This window comes from Mya arenaria, chromosome 2, assembly GCF_026914265.1.
Source record: "Mya arenaria isolate MELC-2E11 chromosome 2, ASM2691426v1".
Classification (NCBI taxonomy): Eukaryota; Metazoa; Mollusca; class Bivalvia; order Myida; family Myidae; genus Mya; species Mya arenaria.
In genome coordinates, this window is record NC_069123.1 from 44,371,826 (window position 1) to 44,397,643 (window position 25,818).

General features: G+C 35.8%; 1 protein-coding gene across 2 annotated transcripts in view; it reads right to left on the reverse strand.

Moving 5' to 3' along the window:
• Nucleotides 1-21,102, reverse strand: part of LOC128203104 (activating transcription factor 7-interacting protein 1-like) — a 29,825-nt gene extending 8,723 nt beyond the window's left edge. Inside the window, exons 1-7 of one of the 2 annotated variants that reach the window (XM_052904382.1) lie at nucleotides 20,974-21,102; nucleotides 15,829-16,759; nucleotides 14,092-15,536; nucleotides 9,414-9,626; nucleotides 8,013-8,057; nucleotides 7,314-7,367; nucleotides 918-1,085 (exon numbers count right to left, since the gene is read on the reverse strand). In XM_052904382.1, coding sequence (XP_052760342.1) covers nucleotides 918-1,085; nucleotides 7,314-7,367; nucleotides 8,013-8,057; nucleotides 9,414-9,626; nucleotides 14,092-15,536; nucleotides 15,829-16,708 — 2,805 coding nt within the window. In that variant the 5' untranslated portion in view covers nucleotides 16,709-16,759; nucleotides 20,974-21,102. The remainder of the gene's footprint in view (nucleotides 1-917; nucleotides 1,086-7,313; nucleotides 7,368-8,012; nucleotides 8,058-9,413; nucleotides 9,627-14,091; nucleotides 15,537-15,828; nucleotides 16,760-20,973) is intronic. The other variant, XM_052904391.1, reaches the window with a different exon arrangement.
• Between the last annotated feature and the right edge of the window lie 4,716 nt (nucleotides 21,103-25,818).

Sequence of the window (25,818 nt, forward strand, 5' to 3'; positions counted from 1 at the left end):
ACAGGTTGTGATTGACCTGGTGGCTTATAGGCTGAAACGGTTGTCCAGTAAGTGAAGTGGTTAGTGCACTGGCTTCTCAGCTAGGCGACCAGGACTTATTCCTAGCCTGGGTGCATGAGTCTAGTTTGTGGTCACCAAGTCAGACAAGTGAGTTTCCTCCTGGTACTCCTGTTTCCCCACAATACAAGACCACACTCTTGTGTAATATCGTGCCAAGGAGAGTACTTTATATAATATTGTAAATTGCTCATAGCAATTATTGTAAAATAAATGTCAACTTAATCCTTAAACCATTTCGTGGATTTTGGGGGCGCCTTTGGCCCCAAATAGGGGATTACGGGAATAAAGCAGCCTACCGCAGAAGCAAAACTAGCTTTAGTTTTAAGAAGCCCTTTTGACGGCTCTCCTGACTTCAGATTTGAAACTAACTGGAGTATCAATACTAGCAACAAATAAAGTAACTACCATCATCAACCAGTTTTGTTTTTTTTAACTTTTTTTAATCTGTAAAAAAAAGGTAAATGGAGGAAGATTGAGTATTAAAGATTCTTGCCGGAAGTAGGGTTAATTAAGGGAGACCCCTCTTGAAATTTTTTTCAAAGTCATTAATATGCACAACAAGGTAATGCATATATGTTATGCAAAAAAACAACTGTTTAACATAATAATACAGCAAACTGAAATGTAATGCTCTCAATCCTTATTTCAGGTTTAATCCTGTATTTTATCTTCCATGAAGCAGACAACATTTACAGCCATTTACTGACATAGTTACCACGCTTCCCTATGGGACAAGCCTGGTTCCCTTTTTTGACCATGGAGGATAATTGGATAAGCAGTGGCCCGCCTATATTTGATTTTATGCATAAAAATCGAGATACATCAGTTAATGTTTAGCAAATGATACATGTCCTTACCACCATTTGCTGTGGGACTAGAGTAGTTCCTTGTTTGGCCATAGAGGATGGGATAGGCAGACGGATGGTTCCCGTTCCTGGCGCACTGCCAGGGGGAGCCTGCTGAATCTGGATGTATGTGGTGTTAGCTGGCAATGAGGTTGGCTTCAATGCTCGCCCGCTTGACGTCTGTGGAATATAAGTGGATGTTTTTAATACACCACAAGTCTGAACACTTAAAAAATATATCACAGTAAATTTGAAAAAAATCATCCTGATAAAACTGCAAAATGTTTTGGTAAAAATAATCTTGTAATATATTCTATCTAGCCTCACTTTTGATTTTCATTATACATAAATATAACAGTACTTAGTGTATGAAACTTGGAGAAATAATTTATTTCATCGAAAATTAAAATTTCATTTTAACAAGCATGTATTTCTTCCAATTATTGTGATAGGGCAAAAAATGATAAGCATGCAAACAAATAATTAATAACCAACCATTAAATACTCTGAAAACAACTTATTTTCAGTGGAGTGTTCATTTTCACATATTCAGGTGAAAATGAAAATATTTGATCATTAAAGTAAAATAAGGTGCAACACTTTTAACAAGTAAAAAAAAATCCTGGACAAAAAAATCCAAGCAAAATTTGCACCCTATAAAACTGAAAGAAAAAAGAACATAATAAACCAAACAAAAAACAAGAGCGCCAACTATTGAAAATATGCCTGTCCTATTCTTTAAACACCAAATTTGGTGATAACTGTTTGAAAGTTAGCCAAATTTAGAGAGCAGACACAGTAAATACATTTTCTTCCAATTCAAGGGTGATAACTATTAAATTAATGAGGTGACATGGCTTGTTAAAGAGCGTGACCCAAGATAGCGTGACACATTCTGACCAAATTTGGTGATGATTTGACTTAAGATTTCTATTTTTATTGATCGGACAAAACTGATTTTAGGTAGTTATTATAATAAATGGGCCTTCTTCTCAAATGACACAAGCGATATGGCTGGTTATTAAACCTAGATATTATGCCCATACTCAGTCCTAGTCAAATTTGGTGATGATTGTACAAAAGCTTTTTAAGTTATTGTATGAAACTGTAATACGTCCCGTTCTATGAATGGGCGAATAAAAATGAACCAATAAACTTAAGAACTTGTTAGCTACCCTGGAAAGATCCTCGATAAACTCAACCCAAGTTTTTTGTTCATTGGGTGCCAATATGTCCATGATGTGTTTTTTAAAAAGCATGGAGCGTATCTGAATAATCAGAAGAAAAGTAAATAAGTAAATATTTCTCTCATTAACCTGAACGATGCTGGAAAAAAATGGCAAAATATGACCAAACATGAGCATGAATGCTCATATTTCTTCTTTATCAATTGGCATACCTGAATAAGTAAATTATTTAGCTTAAGTGAATGGATTCATCACACACATCTGTATACCTCCACTGAGCCTCCAGGGATTTTTTTCACTGACCTTTGCAGCGGTCACCCAAAAATTTATATAAAACATTATAAGATTTATGAAGTCTGTGTCTGTTGTCTTGTGGTGGTGTGTGTCTTGTCATATGTCTGTTGTCTTGTGGTGGTGTGTGTCTCGTCATATGTCTGTTGTCTTGTGGTGGTGTGTGTCTCGTCATATGTCTGTTGTCTTGTGGTGGTGTGCGTCTCTGTGTGCGTCTCGTCATATGTCTGTTGTCTTGTGGTGGTGTGCGTCTCGTCAAGTGTCTGTTGTCTTGTGGCGGTGTGCGTCTCGTCAAGTGTCTGTTGTCTTGTGGCGGTGTGTGTCTCGTCATATGTCTGTTGTCTTGTGGTGGTGTGTGTCTCATCATATGTCTGTTGTCTTGTGGTGGTGTGTGTCTCGTCATATGTCTGTTGTCTTGTGGTGGTGTGTGTCTCGTCATATGTCTGTTGTCTTGTGGTGGTGTGTGTCTCGTCAAGTGTCTGTTGTCTTGTGGTGGTGTGTGTCTCGTCATATGTCTGTTGTCTTGTGGTGGTGTGTGTCTCGTCATATGTCTGTTGTCTTGTGGTGGTGTGCGTCTCATCATGTGTCTGTTGTCTGGTGGTGGTGTGCGTCTCATCATATGTCTGTTGTCTTGTGGTGGTGTGCGTCTCGTCATATGTCTGTTGTCTTGTGGTGGTGTGCGTCTCATCATATGTCTGTTGTCTTGTGGTGGTGTGCGTCTCGTCATATGTCTGTTGTCTTGTGGTGGTGTGTGTCTCGTCAAGTGTCTGTTGTCTTGTGGTGGTGTGTGTCTCGTCAAGTGTCTGTTGTCTTGTGATGGTGTGTGTCTCATCATATGTCTGTTGTCTTGTGGTGGTGTGTGTCTCGTCATATGTCTGTTGTCTTGTGGTGGTGTGCGTCTCATCATGTGTCTGTTGTCTTGTGGTGGTGTGCTTCTCATCATATGTCTGTTGTCTTGTGGTGGTGTGCGTCTCATCATATGTCTGTTGTCTTGTGGTGGTGTGCGTCTCATCATATGTCTGTTGTCTTGTGGTGGTGTGCGTCTCGTCATATGTCTGTTGTCTTGTGGTGGTGTGTGTCTCGTCATATGTCTTGTGGTGGTGTGTGTCTCGTCATATGTCTGTTGTCTTGTGGTGGTGTGTGTCTCGTCAAGTGTCTGTTGTCTTGTGGTGGTGTGCGTCTCGTCAAGTGTCTGTTGTCTTGTGGTGGTGTGCGTCTCGTCATATGTCTGTTGTCTTGTGGTGGTGTGCGTCTCGTCAAGTGTCTGTTGTCTTGTGGTGGTGTGCGTCTCGTCATGTGTCTGTTGTCTTGTGGTGGTGTGTGTCTCGTCAAGTGTCTGTTGTCTTGTGGAGGTGTGCGTCTCGTCAAGTGTCTGTTGTCTTGTGGTGGTGTGCGTCTCGTCAAGTGTCTGTTGTCTTGTGGTGGTGTGCGTCTCGTCAAGTGTCTGTTGTCTTGTGGTGGTGTGCGTCAAGTGTCTGTTGTCTTGTGGTGGTGTGTGTCTCGTCAAGTGTCTGTTGTCTTGTGGTGGTGTGGGTCTCGTCATATGTCTGTTGTCTTGTGGTGGTGTGTGTCTCATCATATGTCTGTTGTCTTGTGGTGGTGTGTGTCTCGTCATATGTCTGTTGTCTTGTGGTGGTGTGCGTCTCATCATATGTCTGTTGTCTTGTGGTGGTGTGTGTCTCGTCATATGTCTGTTGTCTTGTGGTGGTGTGCGTCTCATCAAGTGTCTGTTGTCTTGTGGTGGTATGTGTCTCATCATGTGTCTGTTGTCTTGTGGTGGTGTGTGTCTCGTCAAGTGTCTGTTGTCTTGTGGTGGTGTGTGTCTCGTCATGTGTCTGTTGTCTTGTGGTGGTGTGTGTCTCGTCAAGTGTCTGTTGTCTTGTGGTGGTGTGTGTCTCGTCATGTGTCTGTTGTCTTGTGGTGGTGTGTGTCTCGTCATGTGTCTGTTGTCTTGTGGTGGTGTGTGTCTCGTCAAGTGTCTGTTGTCTTGTGGTGGTGTGTGTCTTCTCGTCATATGTCTGTTGTCTTGTGGTGGTGTGTGTCTCGTCAAGTGTCTGTTGTCTTGTGGTGGTGTGTGTCTCGTCATATGTCTATTGTCTTGTGGTGGTGTGTGTCTCGTCATATGTCTGTTGTCTTGTGGTGGTGTGTGTCTCGTCATATGTCTATTGTCTTGTGGTGGTGTGTGTCTCGTCATATGTCTGTTGTCTTGTGGTGGTGTGTGTCTCGTCATATTTCTGCTATCTTGTGGTGGTATGTGTCTCGTCACATGTCTGTTGTTTTGTGGTGGTGTGTGTCTCGTCATATGTCTGTTGTCTTGTGGTGGTGTGTGTCTCATCAAACGTCTGTTGTCTTGTGGTGGTGTGTGTCTCGTCATATGTCTGTTGTCTTGTGGTGGTGTGTGTCTCGTCATATGTCTGTTGTCTTGTGGTGGTGTGTGTCTCGTCAAGTGTCTGTTGTCTTGTGGTGGTGTGTGTCTCGTCATGTGTCTGTTGTCTTGTGGTGGTATGTGTCTCGTCATATGTCTGTTGTCTTGTGGTGGTGTGTGTCTCGTCATATGTCTGTTGTCTTGTGGTGGTGTGTGTCTCGTCAAGTGTCTGTTGTCTTGTGGTGGTGTGCGTCTCGTCAAGTATCTGTTGTCTTGTGGTGGTGTGTGTCTCGCCATGTGTCTGTTGTCTTGTGGTGGTGTGTGTCTCATCATATGTCTGTTGTCTTGTGGTGGTGTGTGTCTCGTCATATGTCTGTTATCTTGTGGTGGTGTGTGTCTCGTCATGTGTCTGTTGTCTTGTGGTGGTGTGTGTCTCGTCATATGTCTGTTGTCTTGTGGTGGTGTGTGTCTCATCATGTGTCTGTTGTCCTGTGGTGGTGGGTGTCTCGTCATATGTCTGTTGTCTTGTGGTGGTGTGTGTCTCATCATGTATCTGTTGTCTTGTGGTGGTGTGTGTCTCATCATGTGTCTGTTGTCTTGTGGTGGTGTCTCGTCATATGTCTTGTGTCTCGTCATATGTCTGTTGTCTTGTGGTGGTGTGTGTCTCGTCAAGTGTCTGTTGTCTTGTGGTGGTGTGTGTCTCGTCATGTGTCTGTTGTCTTGTGTGTCTCGTCAAGTGTCTGTTGTCTTGTGGTGGTGTGTGTCTTGTCATGTGTCTGTTGTCTTGTGGTGGTGTGTGTCTCGTCAAGTGTCTGTTGTCTTGTGGTGGTGTGTGTCTCATCATGTGTCTGTTGTCTTGTGGTGGTGTGTGTCTCATCATGTGTCTGTTGTCTTATGGTGGTGTCTCGTCATATGTATGTTGTCTTGTGGTGGTGTGTGTCTCGTCATATGTCTGTTGTCTTGTGGTGGTGTGTGTCTCGTCAAGTGTCTGTTGTCTTGTGGTGGTGTGTGTCGTCATGTGTCTGTTGTCTTGTGGTGTTGTGTGTCTCGTCATGTGTCTGTTGTCTTGTGTGTCTCGTCATGTGTCTGTTGTCTTGTGGTGGTGTGTGTCTCGTCAAGTGTCTGTTGTCTTGTGGTGGTGTGTGTCTCGTCATATGTCTGTTGTCTTGTGGTGGTGTGTGTCTCGTCATATGTCTGTTGTCTTGTGGTGGCGTGTGTCTCGTCAAGTGTCTGTTGTCTTGTGGTGGCGTGTGTCTCGTCAAGTGTCTGTTGTCTTGTGGTGGCGTGTGTCTCGTCAAGTGTCTGTTGTCTTGTGGTGGCGTGCGTCTCGTCAAGTGTCTGTTGTCTTGTGGTGGTGTGTGTCTCATTATGTGTCTGTTGTCTTGTGGTGGTGTGTGTCTCGTCAAGTGTCTGTTGTCTTGTGGTGGTGTGTGTCTCGTCAAGTGTCTGTTGTCTTGTGGTGGTGTGTGTCTCGTCAAGTGTCTGTTGTCTTGTGGTGGTGTGTGTCTCGTCATATGTCTGTTATCTTGTGGTGGTGTGTGTCTCGTCATATGTCTGTTGTCTTGTGGTGGTGTGTGTCTCGTCATATGTCTGTTGTCTTGTGGTGGTGTGTGTCTCGTCATATGTCTGTTGTCCTGTGGTGGTGTGTGTCTCGTCATATGTCTGTTGTCTTGTGGTGGTGTGTGTCTCGTCATATGTCTGTTGTCTTGTGGTGGTGTGTGTCTCGTCAAGTGTCTGTTGTCTTGTGGTCGTGTGTGTCTCGTCAAGTGTCTGTTGTCTTGTGGTGGTGTGTGTCTCGTCAAGTGTCTGTTGTCTTGTGGTGGTGTGTGTCTCGTCAAGTGTCTGTTGTCTTGTGGTGGTGTGTGTCTCGTCAAGTGTCTGTTGTCTTGAGGTGGTGTGCGTCTCGTCAAGTGTCTGTTGTCTTGTGGTGGTGTGCATCTCTTCATGTGACTGTTGTCTTGTGGTGTTGTGTGTCTTGTCAATTGTGCTTTCGGCCACCCTTTTAGTAACTATGGTTTTATTCAGGTGAATATTTTGAACTTTTTTGGAATAATGGCCATTAAAGATAATACAACATGTCGGTGTTTGCCGAATATTCACAATTTAGACAACAAAAGCCAGCCTACTCTATGATGATTCTATGACTGACTTTTCCTAAAAAAAGAGCTAAAAACAAGTATACATAAACATTTGTGCTTGAAGAATTCCAAATAAGTGCAAAAAAAACAAGTTGATATAAATTTGATTTCAGCAACATACTATCGACATGCAGTATTTCTTTATCACCTGAAATCACACATGCGATATCATTTAACCTTGAACAGTTATTAGTAACATTCAATTTTTAGTTACATAAAGATATGTTTAACATGCTACAGACATATTATTCATTTAAGCATCATTATTTAATAATGATCTAAAAACGAATCAACAGTCATGAGTGTGCAAATGAAAGCAGATAGTTAGATTTAAACATGCTTAATAAACTTTGTTTAAACAGGGATAAAAGTCTCTTCAAGCCATTCAAGCATACTACCACAAGCCATTCAAATAATAAAGACGTACCAAACAATCACTACCACTCGCTTCACTAACACATTGGGGCAATCCAGACAATTTCTGAAATGTGTGCATTATTTTAGTATGGCCCAGTCTATATATGTATTTTTCATTTCCATTAATTGTAATGTAATTGTTACTTGTGTAATAGTTTGAGCATTGCATTTTCATACTACTTTTTTTTTTAACTGAACTTGTTGACTAAAATTGGCAACTAATTTTTAGTATTGAATATACAATAATCAGGGACATTGTCACGGAAACAAAACAAATACTTCTTTCGGAAGTTTAATTTTCCTTTTTAATGTGGATCTGTTTTTTGTTGTTTTTTTTTACTTTGTCTCGAAATAATAACACACAAGCAGCTGACTTTTGTACGGAGAATAAAATGTGAATATATACATATGTATTAATTCATGCAACTACCCAGTATGATATAATGTCATTCCATACAAATATTTATACTTGGGATAAATGTTAAAAATAATTGCACAAATTATTTTTTTCTTCTTCAAAATTACCTGAAAATTCAAGAACAAAATCATTTAAATATCATTGATTTTGAATGAATTATTTCTTAAAAAATACATTAAAATGAATTTCAATCATTATTCACCCAAGTACAAAATTCACAGTGCTACAATGCTAAAATAAAAGCTTTCGCAAACATTCTAAACTCTTAGAATTCTTTGCTATTTTACCAACCTTGCCATCCTCAACTTGGACTGCCACATTGCGCGTTGTAATATTCTGAAATATACAAATATTTGATTCTTAGAAAAAGCCATGTTGACATATATAAAAGTGGTTACTTGACTCAATTTTATTTACACCTGAAAAACTTTAAAGCATATATAAAAGCAATCAAAATTAAATTCTAAGTTTGAAAGAAGGCAGAAAACACTTTGTGTCCATCATTTTATTATTCATGTATAAATGTTTAATGCTCAAGAAAAAAAATAAATACTAAAAACAATAATCCTGTCAAAGTAATTCCAATTTGAATGAACAAAATTCCACAACAATAATCCTAATTACACTTTGAACTTGAGTATACACTAGATCATAATCATAAGAGTCACCTCACCTGATTTGGGGCGTTCGGAGTTACGACAAACATTAAATTTGCTTTTATTATTTCATTGTGTATTTGAATTAAATGAAATTTCAGGAATCAATACTAAAACATTTCATGATGATCATTTTGTGTTAGATACATGTTTACAGGTGAGACCATGTATTGTGTATTTTGAATACAACATTTGACATCATGCACATGACATCATAATGAAAGTACAGTATTGAAATGATGTGCAACAATTACGTACAACTAACTTTTAATACTAGTTTGTTTTTCTAACATGGAATCTTAATGGAACATAAAGAAAAAATTGAAGATTCATTCTTGTATTTTTAATCGATTGGTTAAGTTTTAAACACAGACTATGAATCTAGTCTAAATCAATCGGGACGAAAACCGCGGTTGCTAGGGAAACATGTGTCAACTAATAATCATAAATCTTTTGAGAAAATGATGCACCAATGACATTCCTTTAAAGGAAGGAGTTTGGAAGAAATTAATAATCATAAAATAAATAAAATTCATTATTTTTAGCTTTTTTAATTAATGATTATTTCATTTGAAATAATAATGGCTGACAGTCCAAACTCACGAGATGCAAGAAAATTGAGGGATAACATAAAAATTAAATTATAAATTTAAATAAACCTAGTCTATTTGTTTCAAATTCAATTTAATTATGACCGAGAATAAACCATTAAAAAAAGATGGCACCAGAAAGAATGTACTTACACCACAATAGCAGTGAAGCATAACATTATACCAGAGCCCATGTTTATGAACAGTCTCAAGTCTGTGTTTTTAAGCCAATTTTTAAGAAGGAACAAAAAAACAGTTTTAATCCATTTCTTGTAAATAATAGAAAAACATTCAAATAGTTATATAATTTAGCTAAGAGTACCATCAATGCTTTGCTAGAAGGAAATTTACAATGAAATAAAGATTTACAAATTTGAGTCTGAAAATATGAACTCAAGACTTGAGATTGATCGTAACCATGGCTCAAGGTACCCTTGCATGCCTACCCTGTGTGCCGCTGTCGCAGCTTTCCTTTTCTCCTGTTTCTGCTGAAGAATGGTTACATCATTAACCTTGATCTGTAAGTCCTTGACCTGTCGCTTCCAGAGGTCGTTGTTTGTTTGAAGCTCCTTGACTTTGGCACTGAGTTTCGTCACAAGCACGTCTTGTCGGGACGTCATGTACACCTTCACCTTCTCCCTTACTAAGGCATCCAACTCCTGGGTGGGGAAGTTTTAATATTTTAAGTTTTATAAGGACTTCTGTGGCTCACAATAATGATTGTCATAGCTTGCTTTCATTTTTCAGTGCTTTTAAATAACATTAAAGGGACTCATTCATGTTTTTTAGGGTCAGATATCATTTTTTTTATTCTGTGTGAAATGTGAACAAAATGCTTGTTTTAACAATAAAACATCATCAAAAATTCAAATTAGAGCTCTATTATTAAAAATATTCAAAACATGACAGAGAAAGGCTCTATTTTGCACCAAAAGGTTAGGCTAGCGTTTATAAAATTCGGTTGAAATGAATATCTGCCAATTTCTGTTTCAATAATGTTCATAAAATTCAGCAAAATAAATTTATTATAAATCAGAAATGATAAGGTTCTATAAGGCAGTGCTATTGGTTATATAAACATTTACATTTTCCTCAAGGAAAAACACGTATTTAGTGAGAAGCTGATTTGGTAAATCATTCAACTAGCAAGCAGGGTGTAGTACACATCAAAGTTATAAAATAATAGCGTTTTTTATTATAACAATTATGATGAAAATATAGGACGTAGTTGTTTGTTGTGTATCATTAACACATTAATTTTTATTTCAGTTTGTAAATGTTTCTGTTACCAATGTACGAGTGTGAAGTTTGTTCTTGTTGAGAGCTGGGAGGGGCATTGTTTCTTGACAATACAAAATGTAGAAGCATGAATACACTGTGAATAGGAACTTTGATCAATTTTGGCTACTCATTCAGAGGAATCAGAGCATGTGTGCATATGTTTGAATTGCAATTACATATAAAATAAAATACCCTGCTTGCATAAATATTTTATTTTTCGCATAAATGAAATGAAAAAGAAAACAGTTTTTCTTCTCTAAATTTCTGCAAAGTCCCTTTTAATGTTGTTTTGGTCTATTTCAGGTTGGCGGTGGCTTTAAAATTGCTTAAAAGTTTGGTTCTCGTTTGTGTCATCTTATGTAGCCATTCATTTTTTTTTTTACTCAAGACGCAAACAAATTTTCATCTAAGACCAACCTCATGACCAATATTGAATATCAACAAAGGAATATTTCAAGCATCTTAATGTACCATATATCCTATATGTTATTCAAACTCAATATTATATAAACTGCAATCAGCATGCTAAAATCTTATTAGGTCATGGCCATTTTGTTCCTTGTTTCTTCCAGTACACACAAGCAGTAACCAGATGCTATCAAGGCTTTTTATAACTTTTTTTACAAACTATTATCTTTTAAGGCCATAGAAATTGATACGTTTGGTTCAGGCAACCCTATCTACGCCTAAGTAACATCCAACTTTTGCTTGGATCAAATATGTTGAGGTACAACTCTATCTGTGTCATCTAATGTAGCCATGCAATTTTTTTTGCTCAAGACGCAAACAAATTTTCATCTAGGATCAAGCTCATGACCAATATTGTAAATCAACAAAGGAATATTTCAAGCATCTTAATGTACCATATCCTATATGTTATTCAAACTCAATATTATATAAGATGCAATCCGCATGCTAAAATCTTATTAGGTCATGGCCATTTTGTTCCTTGTTTCTTCCAGTACACACAAGCAGAAACCAGATGCTATCAAGGCTTTTTATAACTTTTTTTTTACAAACTATTATCTTTTAAGGCCATAGAAATTGATACGTTTGGTTCAGGCAACCCCATCTACGCCTAAGTACCGTCCAACTTTTGCTTGGATCAAATATGTTGACAACTCTATTTGGAAACCAAAAAATAATCAAACTGACTGAGATGTTTTTGTTTGCATTAAAAAACATCTGCGTCTACAACAATATTCTTATTTGTGTGCACATAACCTTTCAACATCAACAGCAAGATTCAGTCGGTCAAGCTGTGTATTTTCATATCAAAATGCGACCACAGTCCTTCACGGATGGTTGAAAAAATATTATTAAAATCCCCAAAAGAAATTACGGAATTTTTCAGCAATGATACCAGACATATTTTTTATTTAATCTAAAAAGAAATTGTGAGCACAATTATTACCATATTACTTAATACTATAGGCAAAAATACTTCAAACAAATTCAATTTATCCATTCGTAATGGACTCCCTATGAAATTTTATGGTTAACAGTTAAAGGGAGGCAACATGTACAGACATACATGTTAGCATTAATCTTTCTTGATGTTGTTTTTTAAAATAAACACACTAAAAAAAAGAGAAATGCATGATTGTACCATTTTTAAATGATTTTGAAGAATGAAACTATGTATAATTCATGAATTATACTTTTTATTCCCTCCCCCTAGCAAAACATGAGTAGGCATTTGCCTGTTTAACAGTGAAAGGGAAGCAAATGATACAAACTTTCACATTCAGCCATTATCTCCCTTGTTTTACTATTAACAAAATCCAAAGCAAATGCATAATTGTTGAGAGTGTCTGTGTCCAAAAAATGGATATCCTTTTCTACTAGTCTACCAGTGTTTAGCATTTTTAAAGGCTTGATTGAAAGGTTAGATTGTCATTTGTGTGAATTAAGGAGGCTTTTCTGAAAACTTACAATCCTAAGAAAAAATTGGGATGAAAATAAATTCATAGCTAGCACCATGCCGAATCCAATTCTCTTCATGTGTATAGAATTAACTGCTGTGTGCACACATAGACCTTTTTTTGCAGCAGAACATATAGTTGTTTTCAAGGGAGGCCATACATTTATTTTGTTTTCAAGGGAGGCCATACATATGGGCATAATTTAATAACATCTCTTTTCTAGGCTGTATTACCTCCCCTACATTGCTTATTTTTTGCAGGGGCATAGAAACACTTTTGTTTTCAATTATTTTCAATATATATCATCAATTGTGGGAAAAGGGAATACCCTTAGAAGTACTGACTTTCTAAAAAGGACATGTTATACTTCTGTTTGAATGTATATCTTTATTTGGCATTTTATTTGCTTTAATTATACAATATATTTTATATTTGTTCTCTCAAATTGATTGATTTAAACGTATTTTATTCAACATATCTATATATATATTAATAGGCGAAGTACACATTAGATACAACTTAAAACCAAATTGATTAAAGGCAAGTTCTTTTTATATATCCCATTTATTAATTTTATTGATGTTAACAGTTAACGTCATGCGTATTGGGCAAAAGAGTTTGGCTGAGTCAGGTCGCAAAAAGGTTTCTGTTTGTTTCTCATTTAACTGCCAAAAAAAAAACATTGATTTTTTAGGTGAGATTTTTTTTAATATTAAATGTTGCGACTAAATATCATTTTTACACTTAAAACCTCAGCATTTCGTGCTTGTACATAAAAATATTTTTCCCAATGATGTAGGAAAATCGATGTTTAAATTTACAGAAGGTGAGAATGACATTCTCAAAATTTAAGATCTTTTCATTCAAATGTTTTTTGTAGGTATCGTAGTATATTTTAAGTCATGAACAGTGCCAGAATGTAATTCATCCTGTGTTGTACGTTGATCGACTATAGGAGAAATTCGGTAGAAAATGTTTGAAATGGCGCCCATCAATACTGATTTTGTCATAATATATCTCTGTATCCCTTTGGTTTATATACCATTTGACCCATTTCCTGTCTTTAAAAACTTCATCTAAAAAGAAATTTTTTCCTCTTAAATTCAACTTGTTTCAAACAAATTGATCAATGCTAGGTGACAGAAAAAACAAAAACAGACAGCTGAAGTGATGCACAATGAATTTGTAGTTTGAAATAATGAAGACAAAATGCAAACAGTGAAGTGTTTGAAAAAGATGAAAATATATGATTATTAATAGATCATCGATCGTTTTTCAATTTTGATCGATCAAAAGAACATTTTGTTCTGATTATCATCAATAATTTCAACACTACAATCCATATCAAAATAATACATTAATTTTCTGAATGTTAAGCTCAAACCGGGGGCCGTTGGCACCCAGGGACGTCTGTAAACAGTCACCCCATACTTTGTCCACATTGCATTCACAATGTGGCACATACCATTCGTGTGCATGACGTCTCCATCAAACTGAAACTGCTGATTTTATACTGTGTATGAATGCGTTCTTCTCTTTTCAAAAAGAAGATATATTGGAACAGAAATTAATTTTTGTGACGCATGTTATTAGCTTGGTCTCACCACAACCCCAGTGCGACAAAACATTTATCAGCTTAGCAGTCTGAGTGAAATGCACAAAGGTTAGTGCATGGCTTGTATACAATCTTATGGGTTACACTATCATTATGGTCAGTGAAAGATCTTTTTTAAGTTTGTAATGGTGCTCTAATATGAACACAATAATTAATTGAAATGGTAAATGGGTGTTTCAAGGCTTTGCTTTCTGGTATAAAATAACATGACATCAAGAAATGAATATGGTATAAATATTTATTCTTCCCAATCACTACCGATGTGTTTAAGGTTTAGAAATGCATGATTTAATGTATAATTACCTTTTCAGAGATGGTGATGTATTTATCCTTTGGCTTTTCTTTATCACATTCATCCATCTCTGGAGCAGTGTCAGTTTCTTCGTTGTCTGAATCAACAACCTCTACTGGTTCAGCCCGAGACCCCAATTTATTTATCAATCCATTTAAGTCAAATCGCTTCTTTTTTGGTGAGTTATCCAATTTAGATCTCTTTGGTGAATGTTCCGTTTGTTCCGGGAAACTTAAAGGTCTTTTCCTATCGTTTGAGTCTTTAGAATTATTGCACATTGTATCACTTTCTAAGGTGTCCTTTTTGTGGTTATTCACAACACCTTTACTCTCTTTTTCTGTAGTCTGAGATGAATTGTCACATTCCTGACTAGACTTGTCTGAAGAGATAGAAAAAGATTTATGACTGGTATCTGGCTTAACTTCTTTTTCAAAAATAACATCATCATCTTCATCGTCCTCTTCAACATTATTACTGACATTATCTTTTTCAGACTTAATCTCTGGAATAGCACCCTCATTGGTTTTTGTATCAATCTCTTTTCCTACAGAGTCTTCTACAACTTTATCACAAGTTTCATTTGGCTTTTCCTCAATGTTTGAATCTTTATCAATTGAGGCCTGTGTTGTTATTTTGCTTTCTAATACTCTTTCTTTACTTTCACCTTCAAAAATAATGTCATCATCTGCTTCTTCTTGTAACTGTACTTTATTATTCTCTATACCACTGCGCTGTTCTTCATTATTTTCAGTACTTACAGCATGGTTTTTACTTATTTCTTTTTCCATGTCACTTGTCACTTCCTGAATTTCTTTAGACTTATCATCTTCTGGTTTCTCAAATGTTGTCTTGGTTTGATCAGTTGTGTCAGGATCATCTTCAATTATCTGAACATCATCTAAACTATCTTCATTCTCCTGATTAAGCCCATTTTCTTGTGTACAGTTAGTTTGTTCATGATCAATTGCCATTTCTTCTGTACCGTGATCAAATTCTTTCACATTTTCTGTTTCATCAGTTTCCATTTCCTCCTCCATTTTATTCTCATTGTTTTTCAGAACCTCTGATGTTTCAGCTGATGTGACATTCTTATCTCCTCCTATTTTGTTGATATTTTCATTCTTTTTTACATCTGATTCCAATGTATCAACTATTGCAGAATCTGATATATTTATCACATCATTGACATCATCGCCTGATTGGACTTTCTGATCAATTTCTTGTGATGTTTGATTGTTTTCTTCTTCAAGTGTGTTTTTGGTTTCCACATTATCAGACTGTCTATCCTCTTTACTGCTGTTTTTTTCATCAGGTGAAAGAACTAGAAGTAGGTCATCATCAGATGCTATCTCCATACTTATTCCTTCTTCATCATCCTTTAAGAGATCATCTTCATTCTCAGCATTTGAATCTTGTGAAACAGTTTCCAATGTTGGCTGTGATTCAGTTATCAAATCTGAAATATGGTTCTGGTTAATCAGCATTTTTTAACAGGAAATGTAAATCACACATTAATAATACAATAAAATTCAAATACAAAAGGTCCAAAATAAATCTACACTATACAAAGTTGCTTTTTAACCACAGTCATTCTGTACCTACCTGCACAACTGTCAACATTTTCATTTTGTGAAATATAAATTAAGTACGCTGTTGGAATATTTCTTACAGTTTTAGACATATCAAGTTTATTTTCATAATAGTAATTGTATAAACATACATGTATACAGTTTATTTTCAAGTTTTACCTGCATTGTCCACTTCATCAATCTTAGACTTCTTTTCCATCTCTATGTTAGAATTATCTTTCAATTTTTCAAATGACTTCACTTTTGCAACTAGACCTTTTAAAGAGTTTCTTACGCCCTCATTTAATACAAATGGTGATTTGTGCCCATCATCTGCTTCTGATACATTTGACTTTGATGGTGAACATTCATTTTCTTTTCTTAATTCAGTGTCTTCATTATCTTTATCATCTGTTAAGTTTTCTTTAGTTTCACTAGGTTCATCACTACTGTCATTGCTGCACTTCTTTTGATCACAGTCCCCAGAAGAATGACCTATCAGTTCATGAATATCAGCTTTACTTTCATCACCAGTGTACAACTTTTGTTCAGATTTTTCAATAGTGAGGCCATTATTTTCAGGTGATTTAGTTAAACTATCATCATTTTCTTCAATGTCATCTTCTATGTTAGTTGCTAAATCAGCAGCAGCTGAGTCATTAGAAGGGGGTGACTGATTGTATTTCATTTCTGCTTCTTTTTCAGTGTCATTTTCGTCCTGATCATTTTTCTCTTTTTCTTTTCCCATGACCATGCCCTTCTCTTCGCTGTTTTCATTGATATTATCTACATAGTCTTCAATACCTTTAATGTCATCATTTTCAATACTATATTCTCCTTCTTTAACAATGCCATTCATTTCGTGTTTGACACTGCCACCGTCATCCCCTCCGATTTCAGTACCATTTTTCTCAAAATCTCTCTCGCATATATCACCTCCATTATGATCTTTTAAAACAGTTTGGCCATTTATATGTTTGAGATCTTGCAAGATGTTTGTCATAGCAACACAGCCTGTCGAGCTATCGTTTGAGCCAATCCCCTCGTCTATATCATCCATGGCGGACGTTGGACAGATGCCAGGACTGAAGGCGATGGACCGCGACTGAAACTAAACGCAATCGGCAAATTAATTAAATGACGCATTCAAATCACGTCAATACAGTGAACAGGCCGGCGGTAGATACCATTCAGTATAGCCAGATGAGAGAATGCACTCGACCACGATGTAAACACTCGTCAATATGTAGACGCGGTGCTTTATCGGCAGATTTTACTGCGCACGATTAATGTAAGAGTTGCGCGCGCAGTCTGTGATGATATTTAGAATAATTATGAACATGAATTTACAGGAAATTATAACGTTGTTTTTTTAATCATAAATCGGACAATTTCGAATCGGACAATTTCGAACTGCTATGTGTACTTTCGGGCTTTTCCGCGTTTCTGAAGTCGCATGTAGCTACAGTCAAAGGCATACCATGTTAAACGCATATGACTCATCTATCAAACTAAATATCTAGCGATGCCGCCAATTTTGAGCGACCTGTATGCAAATTTACAAAAAAAAACATGTTGTAAGAGAGCGATTTACAGTCGTATCTGCAACAAATTAAGTCACCTCTACTATTGTATACAGTTCATAATACAAAGTCAGTCAAACTTCATTACGGACAAAATCCAGGGCAATCAACATTTTATAACTGGAAAGAATCCACGAACGCATTAAATTATATATATTATATACGACATTTATACAATTGTAGCTTCAATTTCTTGGCAAGGGGGTTATAATTTCATTGGGGAAACATACAAGTAGGTGGACTTATGATTTTCATATTGCAAGGTTATGTATTGCAAGGTCATTGCATTCCAAATGGTTTTAAAATCGCTGATATAAGGATGGGGTATTTTCAGCGTATCCACTAGACATGTGTATAACATAAGTGCCATATTTACACCTTATTATGCACATTTGTTCATTTATCACTTTTAAGCACCTCAGCAACATAAATAAGCGTAAAAGAGTTAGAAAAAACTAGGTAAAATAATATTAAATGGACTCTGTTCACATTAACGCATGCGCATGGGCGCCCAATATTTGAGCAGTGAGCAGAGTAATTTGATGGGGGAGTTCTCAACGTTATTGTTGATTGTTCAATCGATTATTCTTTCGAATGATGGGCGAAATGAATATGCATCTAGAGAACTTAACTTCAGTAGGACTCTTTTAATCATTTTAGGAGCGTTGTCTCTTAGCTCTTCGACAGAAAAAAAAAAAATCTATGTGTATAACACATGTGAATTATACGCGTCGTCCGTATGTCATGGTGTATTGTGACGAAATTTTAGAAATATGGCGACACTATTTCAGATACAGAGATTCGCACGCGTTTCACATGTTTACATTTATTAAAACGTATTAATATCGCACGTACACCGACTGGTATATGTTTGTTATTACAATTAAATATGCCTTTCACATAGGTGTATATGTTTGACTAACGTACCTTTTCGAAACTTCCATAGGCCTAATCGTATATGCAAAGTTAATATAAAACAAAACACTACTGTATCGGTTAAATATAATAAGAACGCCAGTTTAGTTTCATTTTTTAACTTTGTTTAAAATATTTGTTCAGAAAATGTGTACGCCGATAGAATTGGAATTATGGCTGCCTTAAATCATTATGTTGTTCCACAATATTTTGATTGCACACGTCATGTGGTTTCGTTGAAAGAAGTAGTGGTGATGTTTTTTTCAATATCCTTGATAAACTTAAAATTTGAAAGTTCGAGGTTTTCGCGATATAATCCGAACTTTCTTGCAGCCGACGGTCTATTTTTAGCCGACTGACCCAGTTCAGCGGTAAACTGTGTACCGTGCATGAATAGACTGGCAACCACGCAAACACTCCGATCAATACACTGGCCACGAAGGCCAACTTATCTCGTATTTGATCAAAACACGCGTTTGTAGGGAATACACATTTGCACCATCATGTATTGATGGTTAACATATACTAAATATATGAAAAAAATACTTCCAGGAAATGCATAAAGTTGACAGTAATAAAATGAGTCATCATAAAAATCAAACACAAAACGATATCATTTTACAACGGACTGTTTAAGCAATGTATATATACATGTACTAAACATTTTAATACAATACAGAACTCCATTGTTTTTGAAACTTTCTTTTAGTGTCAGATTTTATGTACACCAACTTTTATAAGCACTGTTGATCCACTGAAAACATTTTAGATGACTAAATAGGTTACCTACCGTTGAGAAAAAGAAACATTGTTTTAAATGTCATTACAAAGAATTACAACTATAAATAAGGGCTGACCACTTTTTGTTGTGTGGTATGAGGGGATTTTTAAGCAGTACTCCGTACGAAGCATGCCACACGTTTGCGGTGCTAAAAGCTAAAAATGGTATTTTTGGTTATGCTGACTCTCATTTCAATATTTTTGTAGAAAATTAAGCAGTATTGGTTCAGTTTAATATTTTTTTCACAGTCTTCGGATAGAAAATAAAGGAATATTTGTTTCAAAAGGTGGAAGGGATGTCAAGGCTTTATGAAACTGGTTAGAATGGATTCATTAAGTAAAACTGTGCAATGGACAAAATGATTAGTTGGGGATATTTATTTTTCTCAACTTCTTTGGGACAATATTTAAAGATTATAACGAAAGTAATGTACAGTTAAAAGAATGAGTTTAATAAAAACTATAAGCACCCTTCACGATTGGCTGTGCATGTGTTCACCAAGCCTCAATAGACATGATCATTTTGAAAGATAATAAAACAGGTTTAAATGACTTTTGTTGGTAATCGGTAACCCTAATTGTAGTTTTAATTTTGTACAATAACACATAATTCATAATTATGTGTATGTTTGAAGTTATTTAGTGTTGTTGTTGCTTCAACCAATATATTATATATATATATATATATATATATATATATATATATATATATATATATATATATATATATTTTATATTGTTAGCGTTGACAACTGACATTTCCAAATGTGTATAAACGAACTCAAAGGAGAAAATTGGCTGAAATTAAACCAAAGCAAATAATGAGAGGAATGAAGAAAAACAAATCTCCGACAATGGTTGATTAGGACCAAAAACAATCGACTGTCTCTGAAAACAGGCCCAACCAATCAATTTTCGATTATAATTGATAATCGGATGATCGCTATACATGACAATGCAAGACTGCATAATAATTAGTTAATATGATATTTACATTTTCAGGCATCATTGTTCGTGTCGGTTTTGTTCACAATTTTTTTATTAAGTATTAAGTATAAGTTGTAGTATAGAATAAACTGATATTAATCTGATCGGGTGGATTCAAATGCAAACATACCAGGGCCGATTGTTCATAACTTTGTAAAAGATAACAACGTTATTTACATCATCATTGTTAACTTTTAAACCTTAACTGCTCTGATAGATTAATGGATACTTCACATCATTAAATATTTTACGTTTAAATGTCAACAACAATTTGGTTCTGAACAAATCTGAACAAATGGCTCTCTGGATGCTTAAACATTAAAGATGAGCTTAGATCTGCGGATAATGCGGCCGCGGGTTCAGAGAGCATACAGTTTATATTTCCAGACGAAAGCAGTGAAATGCACCTAAACGAGAAAATCCATTCTAAGTTCCAAGTACTCTTTGAAACTCTTTAAATATCAATTAATGTGCCAATATCTTAATATCCAAATTACACTTGCAAAAGCTTGTCAAAAGATAGATTCTAAAACACCAGACCATTTTTAACCATAATCTATATTTATTTTTAAAAATTAGCACACATTTAAATATTTTTTCATTATTATATATGTAAATATATATATTATATATAATGCAAAGAACCAGTTTTTACATATATATAAATTTGAATTTCGCTATTATAAACAGTTTTCTACTACTCATTATGCAGTCACGTGATAAACCAACACTGTTAAAGACGACGGGGACCGTCTCAAAACACTAATTTTGATAATTTCGTATAAAAACATTATTTAAACAGAATGCATATTTTTGCCATTAAGGAAATAAACTTTAAAATAGAACACTGTATTGTTGCTTTTCACTGTTAACAGTTTCGTGCAATTGATTTTTTTTAAATATTCTGACGTCGTAACCTTCCGTTTTCCGAACCCTTCCGATACAAAGAATATGGAACTTGACAGCGTTTTGTTCTACCTGAACATATTAAGCACAAATTATTGTATTGTAATCAACTTAAATAACTACATAACAAATTGAACTAAAACAAAATGCATACCGATCGGCAACTATCAGCAAAACAGCGTGTTTTTCTCGTTGTTCGCTACGAAGAGCCGAGCATAACAAACAAGATGGCGACGACAGCTGTACTGCGCATGCGCAAACACAACGTGCATGTGGAAAGAGTCTAGAAAGACGTCTGAAACTCGAGACGTCAAATATCGCTATACTGGTACGTTACGAGATACATTGATATGGGACGTGGACTTCCGTCATCTTGGATCTACAAATGTGAACATTTTTTGGTTATCCGTTCCATTTCTACACTTCCAAAATTTACATGACAAATTTGTTTGACCGACTACTAGATTGACGTCAGATTCTGAATTGCAACGTTGTCATTAATTTTTAAACGCACACAGCGTCATTTATCACTAACTAAGTAACTTAACTTCAAATCATGTAGAGACCCATGACTTCGAACCTAAAAATAATTTATTTAATTATGATTTTAATCACGTGACAAACCTCGAGTCGTCTAATAGGCTGACAAGCCCTTTGTATTAAGCCTAGCTATATTAAGCTATGTACAGTTAGCTATACAGTATATATGTTTGTTGAAATAGTCCTGTTTGATAAGAAGTATCAGGTTTAGTTACTTTTATATTTGAGACATTTGTAATATTATGTATGCCCAGACGAGCGGATGTCCATGACGTATCTTTTGCTGTCGAGCAGCTCACCCGGACAGATTTTTCGTCAATTGTTACACGGTATGTTTACGTGTTTTTCCCTCCTAAATATATAACTAATTGGCACATGCTGAACTTAAAGTACTTATATTTATTGAAAGAAAACATCAAGTGGACAAATTCTTGCCATATTGGTGCTAAACAGACCATAAATTGATGATCACATTTTGGAAAATCAGTAGTTGCGCCCCTTAGTCTAAGAGGACAATTTACGCTGAAGAAAATTTCTTTTCGGTAAAAAGAAAATCGAGTTAATCATACTATTTATTACCTGGTTTACAAACAACGATTATTATTTTAGACAGATTGAGTATCTTTACTCTGCTTTAATGTTTAAGTTAAGTGCAAATTATATTTTATGTAAACATGAAATTCAATGTGTATAATCGAATTGTATGTTAACAACGAATGTACGGAGATCGCTTTTCATTCACTTCATGTGCAGCGTAAATATAATCCAAATATGGTGCCAAAGCGGTCAGATTTTAAAAATGCGCAGTAAAGTTATATTGGGTTAACCAAATTGTCAGATTTATCTTGACATTAATATAATTGTAATGGTAGTATTTTTAACACATTATAACGAATTGCCTATCCGGATTACAGTACTGAGTATGGATATAAAGACGTCTACACTATTTCTACCATATTATCGGTTGGTCCACATTCAGTGAACAAAGAACCTTTTCCATTTCCTCGACGTCTCTTTGAAGAATGCTCCCGATCCCTCCCCTAGATTCAGTGTTTATAAAGGCAAAAACAATGCTTGTTAAACAAAGTAAGTTGATACTTCATGTACTGTACATGTATATATAGATTATCAATCTCATCAAAATCATATCGTGACTCCCGCTTCGTTCCATTCTGCAGTGTACACAATTAAAAGCGGATTGCGAATCTTATTTTAATGGAATTGATAGCCTATGTGACATTATATTGCAAAGAACGCGATCAACACTGATGTCCCATATTCTCCATTTCGACACGCTAGCTTAAAACAAGTACAGTTCGAGTTGTTTCCCTTCCACTATACCGTAAGCTGCATATACTTGAAAGGTCGTATAGCGTACAATTAGATAGGTTTATTCACTGTCAGCATATTATCATTTTTGACTGCAAAAGGCAAACGTATCAATATAATACGTTTTCACTGTTGTTTCACACTCAAGTAAATACATATATTGACACCATTTACACGGCGTCATATATTTGCGAAATAACGTGACGTTGAGATTGGACTCGTTTTTCTGAAAAATATACAATTGGCACTTTAGATCCGTTTTACTAAGGCATATAAAGGGATGATTATAGAGATAATTTTGGTTTTGTTTCCAGTGCCGTAGCCAGACTTAAAAAAAAAAACACCGAGGCAGAAGGGTCTATGGGGGTACGGGGGCACACTCCCCCCCCCCCCCCCCCCCCGCGCGCATATTTTTTTTTATAAAAAAAACCGAGGCACTGTGACTTTTAATGTAAAATCGCGATGACTGTCACCCCAGTCTTGGATACCAAAACTATACATTTCACTAGAGGCATATAGCTTTTGGTGTTCACTCCGGGAGATTGAATATATTTGCCCTCTTTAATTATGTCAACAGTTATTCTTTATACGTATCCTTCGATGATATCAATGAACAAGTGTAACAAATAACAATGCAAGTATTACACTAAGTCAAGTCCAAAGCATGGTATCATATTTAAAGAGGAAAGACTTACATCAAGCAACCGCCATGGCCGAGGCTGAGATGGGCGGGTGTAATGGGGTGGAAAAGTATAGTATAGGACTATATTAAATTCGCAAACGTTCCCCGCTGTCTCACTAGAACCTTGCAGATATTTGACATTGATTTGTAACATCAAATTTTGACCCCTTTTAAAATGGAACAAGGGTTCATTTTTTCATCCGATGACTGATCATTTTTAGCGTTAAAGCTGACCTTGGCAGTAAAATAATGACCATTCCTCGCGTGAAACTTTTAAACTGCATTTCTGTTTTAATTCAAAGCTGAGGCCTGGCAACAATACTCATATGCAAGCTGCTTCCATACAAATCTCAACTGATTTCTTTTGTAAGGTGTCAACGTATGATTTTCCATAAGGTGAAAAACTAATTGTTTTCTAATCTTAGGACAATGAATTCTGATCCTGATTATTATAACTGGCATTTTGACCGTACATTATGTTGATACTATGTCAAATAGTTCACAAGCATTACGTGCAAAAATAGTTTTGGGACGTCCGATTAATGTGCCGACAGAGACGTTTAAGTATTGATCCAATTTCATCTTGCGTTTATGTTGTATGAACGCAGTAGGGCGCGAGAGCTTATTCCATGAAGCCCACGTGTATGAACGCATATATACACTCGGGCGCAAATTTTGTTCCAAGTCAGGAGGTGGGTTGAACTAACACCTGTGGGTATTTCATGTCACATAAAGGCTGCAATTGATAATCATCGGGGGTATTTTGATTTTGGCAGTGTTTTGTAGTAGCTTATTGACACATACAGAAAGGATATTGTTATAACTTCAAATTTATTTATTCTACCAAAACTTCTTTGAAATATCTCACCAGGCTGTTTCTACAAAGGAGTGAAATGTTTGAAATAACATGTTTATGTCTGATTCAAATATTTCATGTTCATGTTTGACTATTTGGTCTTTCGTTGTGACTCATAAGATAGGGTATTTGCTTTCAAATACATTTAAATAAAAGCGACCGCACTCTTATTTCACCTGATACGCTGGAAGGTATCAACTTGAACTTAATATTTATTCTTCATTTGTTTTGAGAAAGAAACGGACATAAACACGTACTGTTTAGATCTTTTCTGACGGTATGACAGTAATTTTTAAATTCTTATTTATTAATTTCCTGAAATTACTGCAACAATCGAAAAGTGGAGAGTAGTTAAATACAGATATTGATACTAAAGCATACATTAGTAATATAATATTTGATTCATAATTATGTCTAAGGTACTTTCCAACAAAAACTATTGAAATTATTTCGGGAATAATTAAAACAAATGATATGAATATATATTTTATTATGAAGCAAAAATTGCACATTTTATTAAAACTATTATTTTTTCGTCAATTGTCATAAAAACGGCGCGTCCAATAAACTAACCCGGGGCAAATGTATCCATTGTGGTAGAGGAGAGAATTTGTTTTCGTTCTGAGAATTGTTGATGATAATGATTTTTTTCAGTTTCAAAGTTGGCTCAAATGTGATCATCTTTAAAATCAACGCCTTTTTACTTCAGGAACGTACTCGTACTTAAACTGAAAGTCACCCAAGACCGAGGAGACAAAGAGATCCGTCAATACACGAACAGAAAATGCGTTCCTGTTGCTGCTGAAAAAAACGCGCTTGTGTGATGACAGCGATGGTAATTCGATTTTCAGTGATAGCGTCTTTTACTCCTTACAGAACACCCAAACGCACGACTAAACCAGAAAAGCATATCCGTCAAAAGACCACATACACGGAAGCCAGTGAAATCTCAAGCTAAGACAATATATTTGCAGCGCGTCGCAGAAAGAGAAATAATGAAAATCCACTCAGTACAGAGATGCATGTGTATATGGCAATTAGAATAAAATAGGGATGGCAACGAGTACCCGAGTACTCGAATACTCGATCAAACATCCGAGTCACCGAGTACCAAATCACTACTCGAATACGCGATTTTTTATAACAAAAATTAATTTACGAAATATACAATTTACAGACGTTCAGATCTGGTGCGTTTCCAGGAAGACAAAATGCGGTTTCATATTATAGTACATTTGTTTTCTTTTTATTGATTTTTCTGTTAAGGTACATCATGACAGTCTTATTTAAAGTTGAAAATGGCCAATGTATCGACCAACGCACTAAGAACATGAACGATACATGTAACACAACCTTGTCTTTCCCGAAAACCATTTCAAGTTATCCGAGTAATCGAGTACCCGAGTACTCGATCGGAAGATTGTCCGAGTACTCGAGTTCCAATTTTACTACTCGATGCCATCCCTTGAATAAAGATTGGAAGCAACGAATTAGATGAAGGCATAGCTGAACTAGGAACACAAGCTGCTTGGCCAGAAAATACCCAAGGAACTGGAAAAGGAAAAATAATATGACATTGAGAATCTGCCAGC